The 9,542-nt window shown below is 40.7% G+C and overlaps 1 protein-coding gene across 1 annotated transcript; it reads right to left on the reverse strand.

The window, feature by feature from the left end:
- Positions 1–3,300: 3,300 nt before the first annotated feature.
- LOC113098340 (uncharacterized) lies at positions 3,301–5,517 on the reverse strand. Its single transcript, XM_026263367.1, has 2 exons — positions 4,729–5,517; positions 3,301–4,381 (listed from the first exon to the last, which is right to left on the reverse strand). Exons 1-2 carry the CDS (start codon positions 5,313–5,315, stop codon positions 3,523–3,525), a joined length of 1,446 nt encoding a protein of 481 aa, XP_026119152.1. The 5' UTR covers positions 5,316–5,517; the 3' UTR covers positions 3,301–3,522.
- Positions 5,518–9,542: the final 4,025 nt, after the last annotated feature.

Here is a 9,542-nt window from a genome sequence, read left to right on the forward strand (position 1 = left end):
GCGCCAGCCAACTCGCGAGAGCACATTTGAATTTCACGTCATGCACTGACCGGTGTGGTCGTACACTCCAGGGACTAGCCTAGACTGATCACACCGGTGTGATCGTACGTGCGATGCGAAAGAGTTAAATTAATTGAAACAAAAATATATAAAGCCTATATCGAAATCATCTCGCGACCCCTGCGCCGGGGTCCCGCGACCCACCGTGGGGTCGCGACCCCTACTTTGGGAACCACTGTACTAGGCTACCAACTTCCGGTTCTAATTCCTGTTTATACACGGACAGATATGGCTCTCTTTTATAGTCGCTGTCTTCAGGATTTACCTCGTCTCACAGTAAATGACATAGACCGTTTTGTAAAAACATCATGTGCCGCTCCCAAAAGCAAGCGGGAAAAGGGATTCAAAATGTATATCGGCAGCTATATCGACAATTATGAGGGTAAGTAGCTAATGTTATCTCAATGCATTGTAATCAAGAAACTGACGTGACTGAACTTGTTAACGTTGGCTATATTCTTTCACAATACTCTACTATATTAAAACAGACAAACTAGCACAGTGTAAGAACGAGTGTAATCCAGTTTAGAAATGTATGTTCATCTTTTTCCGTAACAGTGTCAATGAAAAACAAGGTGACAGGAGAGGTCAGCGTCAGGGCAGTCTGTCATAGATCCATGAGGAAAAATGAAAAGCCACATGAATTGAAAGTAGGGTGACTAGGGTCAATGTTAGGGAAATGGTTAGGCCTGCTGATAAGTTGCCCAGTTGATGAATAACATTATCTAAATGTACATGGTAGGGCTGCATGATTATGCCAAAAACCATAATTGTAGATTATTCCCTTGAAATTGTAATTGCGATTATAAAATGCATTAAGCCTCAAATATATATACGGTTTATTCACACACACACACACACACACCTATATATATATATGTGTATATGTATGTATGTGTGTGTGTGTATGTATATATATGTGTGTGTGTGTGTGTGTGAGCTGTAGAAAGAAAAACACCTATCTTATCATCTTAAGCACACAGAATAATTTAAGTGAAAAAGTTCACCTACGTTATTCTGTGTGCTTAAGATGACAAGATTGGTGTTTTCCTTTCTGCAGCTCACACAAACACACACACACACACACACACACATATATATCTGAGGCTAAATGCAATAATTTTGTAATTGTGCCTTTAAACGATTACTTGTCATCTGTAATTGCGATTGCAAATTTGATTACTTGTGCAGCCCTAGTACATGGCTCAGTCTACTGTTTATGGATGTGAATGGATAGGTCTATGTGGCTCTAATCTACAATACAACTGTATGCTTTTATTAGTTATATTGTTCTCTTGTTAACAGTTTAGCTCTTAAGGGGTATTTCTCATCTAAGCTTCTATTTCTTCCTAGATGGTGTTAAAAGACTCGAAACCTGTAATTTTGGTGAGCACCCACTGCTCCTGTGTGGCGGGGTGTGCCTTATGCAACCATTTGGTTGCACTATTGTATCAAACAGCACATTTTTCACAATTAGGCATCCTTGCTGTACCCCCAGTGCACAGTTGCACAGAAACCGAGCAGACCTGGCATAAGCCAAGGACTTTGGTAAGTCATTTGTCTGTCATGTGAATTTTACCTATGCACATGTAATTATTGTGATGCCATGTCAAAATGTCTCATTGCTGTCAGGGTGTGAGGCCAGGTCCAGTGGGAGACATGGAGGTCCGCAAACCCCAAAATTCTACCGCTGTTTGTGTGAGGTGAGACTATATTACCTTTAGTTATATATATAGTTTAGCTATGTGTTGATGTGGTTAATATGTGTGCAATTAATATGCTGAATTTTATTTTTTTACATCTTTTCACTTCAACCTTTTCAGAAGTTCTCTGTACAAAGCACTGGATGGGGAAATGCCAGATCTTGCCACATTGAGAGTGGAAGAAGTATATAGGGACTTTCCCCCTTTGCTTGCACCTCTGGTGACCACCATGGGCATGTCAGCGGAAGTCCCATTAGTTCAGTCAGCTTTTGGGGCTGTCCAGGCCGGGAGTGTGCTGTCATTTCAGCAAAAACCACCAGAAATGCGGGAAATCAACAACATCCCAGAAGCCCCTGCCCAACCTTCCCTTCCCATCCAAGGCTATAGGCTTGAGCCAACCACATGTGCCAATGTGTTATCAGAGGAGGAACATGTATGAAATCGCTACAGGTGTCATTCCACATGGCCCACAGGATTGAAGCTGCAACACGGGAGCAGAGCTCATGCCAGGAATGGCATCGACTGAGAAAGATGCGAGTTACATCTACACGCTTTCACGAGGCATGCCATGTTCGCTGTCATACATCAGCTGAAAATCTGGCACACAGAATTCTGAGGGGGACTGTCATGACGAAGGACATGAGGAGAGGAATCGATATGGAGCCAGTTGCCGTGACAGAGTACTGCAGTTTAAAAAATGTCAACTATTCACCCTGCGGGTTCATTATACACCCTGATGCTCCATGGCTGGGATGCTCCCCCGATGGAGTAGTGTTTGATCCTTCTGAAAACCCACCATTCGGCCTGCTGGAAATTAAATGCCCCAACATCAAGAGTTACGTTGACTGTCCTTACCTGAAAATGTCTGATGGCTCTTTGCAGCTTAGGAGGCAGCACAAGTACTATTGGCAAGTACAAGGTCAGATCCTCCTGACAGGTTTGGAGTGGTGCGATTTTGTGGTATGTGCGCAGGAGGACATGCTTGTTGAGCGCATACACAAAAATTTAGATGTAATGTGTACCATTAGAGACAGAGGAGATCTTTTTTTTTTTTACCACTACCTACAGAAGTGTTTGTGTGTTTAAGTCATTTCAGATATAATGACTGTGTAAGTGTGGCCACATACCACTGGTGGTCCATTCAATTACACTGAAATTATTGTACAGTATTATATTTATCGTTTATTGTATCTTATGCAAACAATATATATATATATATATATATATATATATATATATATATATATATATATATATATATATATATATATATATATATACATACACACACACACACACACTACATTTATACAAGATATACAATATAATACATATACCTATCTATATCTATTATATTACATATACATATCTTTATACAGCATTATATTTATTGTATTATTCATAGTCATTTACACAAAACAATATTTACATACACTATATTTATACAGTATATATATACACACCTATTTTATTACAGTATATATACACATTATCTTTATACAGCATTATATTTATTATATTTATACATTATATACAATATATACCTATCTATTATATTACATTACACATGTATATACTATATCTTTAGGTTCTTATAGTTTTTTTGTGTTATTATAATAAAATATGTATAAGGAAACTGTCTGAGTTTTGTCTGTTGATCAGAGGTATTAATACAGAACAGAGTGTGAAATCCATAGTATTAACAAAAGAATATGTACAATATTTATACAAACCCTAGCACATCATCAAGTTTTTAGACTCAGTGGCTCCATGCCTTGACAAGTGGTCCACATTGGTAGTTCACAAGCAAACATGCCACTGTGAACAGTTGGTTTATGCTACCAGAAATTGACAAGGGAATGATTGTGTCAAACAACTTATGCTCTTTAACACGACGGATAAGACGTTCAACATGTACCCTGAGCCTAGCCACAGACTGAGTGTGTGTCACTTCATCAGCTGACATTTGTTTTCCATTGGTCAGGAAAACAGGCCGGTGGATTTTACATGGCACCAGGCTATCAATTAAGAAGCCCTTATCCACCATGATGGCCATGTCAGGGGTAAGAAGGTTAATGATCCCTGACTGTTTGAACAGCTCCCGGTCACTAATAGACCCTGCATACAGTGCAGAAACAAATGTTATTGCACCATGAGGTGCCATTCCTACTAAAGCTTTGAAGGTGCAGTGAGACTTGTAATTTGAAAAGACCTCACTTTGTAGTAGCAAAGAGGAAGGTGTTTGGCAGCGGATCTCTGTGCAATCCAGGATAACCTGTGTGTCTCGAAATTGATGGAATTCTTCTGGCAGATGGGCTCGTACTTTCTCTTTTGGCATCCAAATGCACACTGACCCCAGGACAAAGTACAGGAAGTTGGCCCAGGTTGTTATGATGCGGCTTACAGTGGTCTGATGTACTTGAAACCGATGACCAAGGTCCTTTTGCTTGAGGCCCAAAGCAAGATGCATCAAGAACAGGAAGAACTCATCTATTGCAGGAAGTGCCCGAGTGTTTCCAGGCTCCTTGAAGACTTTGGAGTTGGTGACACGAATCATCCTGTGAGTTGCCGGTTCAATCAGTTCCCAGAAGGCCATCAGGTGGTTGTATGTTGCAAATCTGTCAAGAAAAAAAAAATGTGCATTGGTTCTCACATGGCATAAAATACTTATACATGGCTTTGTAGTAAGTTTAAAGAACTACAAGTAACTGAATCAACAATCTTGCAATATTGAGTCATGACAATTATGGAATTTGCTATGTATAATTAAACTAACTCTGGTTGCTGTTGAAGACAACAGCTGGTGTTCATACTTATAATTATGTTGTTGTTATTATTTTGTCAGTGTAGAATACGTGTAGCTATCGTATACAACTCCAATAATATTTATCAGAAATGTGGACCAGTGTTTTCAGGACAGTGGTAATACTATTACAAATGTTTACCACAGGCAATACAATCTTACCTTGTATAAAAGCGAATGTCCTCATCGGACCCAGCAAATCTACTGAGACCAAAGCGGTGCATCATCTTTGTTTGCTCCAACTGCTTCCGTACATCTTCTATCTCTCTTTTTAACTCCTCGTTTTCATGTAGAACCATGTCCACGGCTGCAGCTTCGGGAACTGAACAATAATCATGTCCAGTGCTCTCCACATCGAAGTCCATATCTTCCTGTTCTGCGTCCGAGTCAGGATCAGGGGTCAGCGGTCTCTCTCGACGTTCCCAAACACTCAACCTCTGCGGCTGCTCCTGGTAGTGGTTCCACTCAAACAGTGTAGGGAAAACACCTTTTTTCAGACGTTTCAGACGAGCCCCTTCCATAAAGTCATCAGATCTGAAATGAACGCTACACACCTTTGTGTTTTTGTTGACTTGGAAGTCATCTCTCCTGATCTGAACGAGCCACTTTTTTCTGAGATCCTCTTCCACTGGAAATGAATGGAAACTAACCGTAGAGTTGTATCTTGCCGACACAACGCACAACGGCACACAACAATGTTCCGATCTAGGTCGCATTAGCTTTTGGTATCGGAAAACCTTTTTCTCCATGGTTAAGATGTCAAAAACGATATATACTAACAACCAGAAATGTTGAGGGAAATGTTTGTCGCTTTTAAGTTTCGCGCTATACCCAACGATCTCGCGAGGTTTAGCGTCAGATGTAAAGAGGGACCGGAAACTGTTAGCCCAGTAGAGAGTGTAGTCGGAAACACGTCACGATTACCGCTGCATAGAGCCTATTGTTTTTCTGAAATCCTATTGAGAATGAGAAGTCACGTGCCGATTTGGGTTGATTTGGGAGGGGTCTGAGCCGGTCGTCCCTGATGGAAGGATACGCTATCTGTTGCCAGGGGCAATGCCTTCAGAACTTCACAGAGGCGCGACTAAACATTTCAGAGCGCTTTCATTTTTGTGCATTTATTTTGTCGGCGGAACAGATCGAGACGGATCTACGAATATGAGAAAGAAAAGGAAGAAAGTAAAGCAATGCAAAAACATAAGGCGAAAGAAAGTGGACCTTACAGGAACAAGCTCACATCAAGCGCAAAACAGCGGTGTTTGGAGAAGCTCTCAGGCAGCTCCCTGCAGCGGCACAGAGACCTGAACCATATACCTCAGTGCACACATATGGACATTGGGAATAATATTGTTTACAATGTAAGTCAATTTGCATTCACGCTGTTAATGGCTTAATCTTACCCGGACATTTACATCTCGCAATCACACATTTAACTACCCTAGCTAACCCAGAACTGGTTTGTCCACTTTGCAGCCCCCCAACAAAAAAAACCTGGCACAGTATGTGTCATTGGGTTAAAATCAAATTATAACTAAACATACACAGCTTTAGCATACATCAAAACATGTTGGAAACGTTCGTATACATTGAACATCTCGTTACAATCTAGTGTTCAGTCGCAGTTAATTCTAAATGCAATGTAATTACAATACGCTAAAACGCATGTGAATAAACTTACTTTGGCCAGAACAACACTGTTTTCATTACCTGCTGTAAATGGACCCAGCCACAGCAGAAAGCCTCGTAACTTTCCAAAGACTTGTGGCTTTTAAACTCCTGCATTGTGTAGTAACTTAAACCAAAAACAATATAATTCCCAATGTCCATATGTGTGCATGGAGGTAAATGGTCCAGGTCTCTGTGCCACTTGAGAGCTTCTCCAAATACCGCTGTTTTGCGCTTGGTGTAACCTAAAAAAAACGGTATTTCATTGTTCCTATGTTTTCCATACAGTATTGTTCAAAATAATAGCAGTACAATGTGACTAACCAGAATAATCAAGGTTTTTCGTATATTTTTTTATTGCTACGTGGCAAACAAGTTACCAGTAGGTTCAGTAGATTCTCAGAAAACAAATGAGACCCAGCATTCATGATATGCACGCTCTTAAGGCTGTGCAATTGGGCAATTAGTTGAATTAGTTGAAAGGGGTGTGTTCAAAAAAATAGCAGTGTGGCATTCAATCACTGAGGTCATCAATTTTGTGAAGAAACAGGTGTGAATCAGGTGGCCCCTATTTAAGGATGAAGCCAACACTTGTTGAACATGCATTTGAAAGCTGAGGAAAATGGGTCGTTCAAGACATTGTTCAGAAGAACAGCGTACTTTGATTAAAAAGTTGATTAGAGAGGGGAAAACCTATAAAGAGGTGCAAAAAATGATAGGCTGTTCAGCTAAAATGATCTCCAATGCCTTAAAATGGAGAGCAAAACCAGAGAGACGTGGAAGAAAACGGAAGACAACCATCAAAATGGATAGAAGAATAACCAGAATGGCAAAGGCTCAGCCAATGATCACCTCCAGGATGATCAAAGACAGTCTGGAGTTACCTGTAAGTACTGTGACAGTTAGAAGACGTCTGTGTGAAGCTAATCTATTTTCAAGAATCCCCCGCAAAGTCCCTCTGTTAAAAAAAAGGCATGTGCAGAAGAGGTTACAATTTGCCAAAGAACACATCAACTGGCCTAAAGAGAAATGGAGGAACATTTTGTGGACTGATGAGAGTAAAATTGTTCTTTTTGGGTCCAAGGGCCACAGGCAGTTTGTGAGACGACCCCCAAACTCTGAATTCAAGCCACAGTACACAGTGAAGACAGTGAAGCATGGAGGTGCAAGCATCATGATATGGGCATGTTTCTCCTACTATGGTGTTGGGCCTATTTATCGCATACCAGGGATCATGGATCAGTTTGCATATGTTAAAATACTTGAAGAGGTCATGTTGCCCTATGCTGAAGAGGACATGCCCTTGAAATGATTGTTTCAACAAGACAATGACCCAAAACACACTAGTAAACGGGCAAAGTCTTGGTTCCAAACCAACAAAATTAATGTTATGGAGTGGCCAGCCCAATCTCCAGACCTTAATCCAATTGAGAACTTGTGGGGTGATATCAAAAATGCTGTTTCTGAAGCAAAACCAAGAAATGTGAATGAATTGTGGAATGTTGTTAAAGATTCATGGAGTGGAATAACAGCTGAGAGGTGCCACAAGTTGGTTGACTCCATGCCACACAGATGTCAAGCAGTTTTAAAAAACTGTGGTCGTACAACTAAATATTAGTTTAGTGATTCACAGGATTGCTAAATCCCAGAAAAAAAAAATGTTTGTACAAAATAGTTGCGAGTTTGTACAGTCAAAGGTAGACACTGCTATTTTTTTGAACACACCCCTTTCAACTAATTGCCCAATTGCACAGCCTTAAGAGCGTGCATATCATGAATGCTGGGTCTTGTTTGTTTTCTGACAATCTACTGAACCTACTGGTAACTTGTTTGCCACGTAGCAATAAAAATATACTAAAAACCTTGATTATTCTGGTTAGTCACATTGTACTGCTATTATTTTGAACAAAACTGTATGTATCGTGTGAGGTACTGGAGCAGTTTTTAACGCAGCAGTAACTTCCAGGCATGGTAAAACAGTGCAGAATTGTGAGAACCTCCTCTTAACAACACATTTAAACAATCCTGTTTCGCCGCCGGTATCATTCGCTGTCGCTTTCATTCTGTTGTACTGCGGAGCTTCTGTCACGAAAACAAATTCCTCGTATGTGTAAACATATCTGTCAATAAAGCTCATTCTTGCCGCGTTTCCACCGAAATTACCCGGAACATTTGTACCAGGAACTTTTTTTCCCAGGAACTTTTTTCCCCCCAGACCTGTTGCTTTCTGCGTTTCCACCGCGGTGTAAAGTACCGGGTAGATTAGGCAAATAGACTGGTGACGTAGGTCTGCGCGCGTTTCTCAAAACAAAGTACCGCTGATAAAAAAAAAAAAAGTACGCTGATTTTGGACGTGCATCCTCTGTAGTTGGTTCAGACTTTGTGCATTCGTCTCGGGAGTGTGATGTCCGCGACGACGCAAGTCCGGTAAATCTATAAACAGCAGCGTACTTGATAACTTCAGTCTGCTCGTCATGGCTACTCCAATTTTCCTTACTGTATATTTACAATAAAATGAAATATGATATCAAATACCACTGCCTCCTTTCGTTTTCATTTAAGCATAATAACAACTGCAGAAATGTACTTAGTTCAGGGAAATGTGTATATGCAGCCATTACAATGAAACGAAATATTATATAAATTTGCCTTTTTTATTTTCTTTTTAACATATAGATAAATTGAATACAGACCAAAGAAAACCTGTTAGATTTACCCCGCAGCTGAATTATATTTTATGTTTAACCACTAAAGACACATCAGAGCCAGTGGCGCATATCAGAAGGTCTATCCCAGGAGAGGCTGCTCTCTGCGGATACATGAGGACTGAGCTCCCGCTGATCGAGTGGAGCTCACCGTCTACGAGATCGGCGAAACACATTTTTAAATAAGCGCTGTCTTTATAAATAAACAACAGATTTGAGTTTGAAACAACTACATTCTCGCCTGAAATACTTTTAAAATTACATTTCATGACACAATAACGCCCCCGAAAGTTCCGGAACTTTAAAAAAGTACCACCTCGCTAGCAGGGACTTTCTGGGGGGCATTTTTTTACTCTGAACTTTTATTTAGTTCCTGGTTCCTGCGGTTGAAACACACCAAGTACCGGACCAAGTCCCTAGTTCCTGGGTAAAGTTCCTGCGGTGTGAAACGCGGCTTCTGATTCTGATTCCAACATGGCGGAGGCCGTGATATCGAGGGAGGGGCTTTGTGCTATGACGACAACTTCTCATTCTCAATACATAGCAAACTGAATTGTAGCAGGGGGCGGAGCAAGATGGCGCTCTGAGCACACGTGTCTGGTTGAG

The sequence above is a fragment of the Carassius auratus genome, chromosome 6 (genome assembly GCF_003368295.1).
Source record: "Carassius auratus strain Wakin chromosome 6, ASM336829v1, whole genome shotgun sequence".
In the NCBI taxonomy this organism is placed as follows: domain Eukaryota; kingdom Metazoa; phylum Chordata; class Actinopteri; order Cypriniformes; family Cyprinidae; genus Carassius; species Carassius auratus.

Bases quoted from the DNA above. Each gene is read 5' to 3' on its own strand.
- LOC113098340 (XM_026263367.1), bottom strand. From the start codon at position 5,315: ATGGAGAAAAAGGTTTTCCGATACCAAAAGCTAATGCGACCTAGATCG. The intron at 4,382-4,728 runs GTAAGATTGTAT...TTTTCTTGACAG, and splicing joins GACATTCGCTTTTATACAAG to ATTTGCAACATACAACCACC.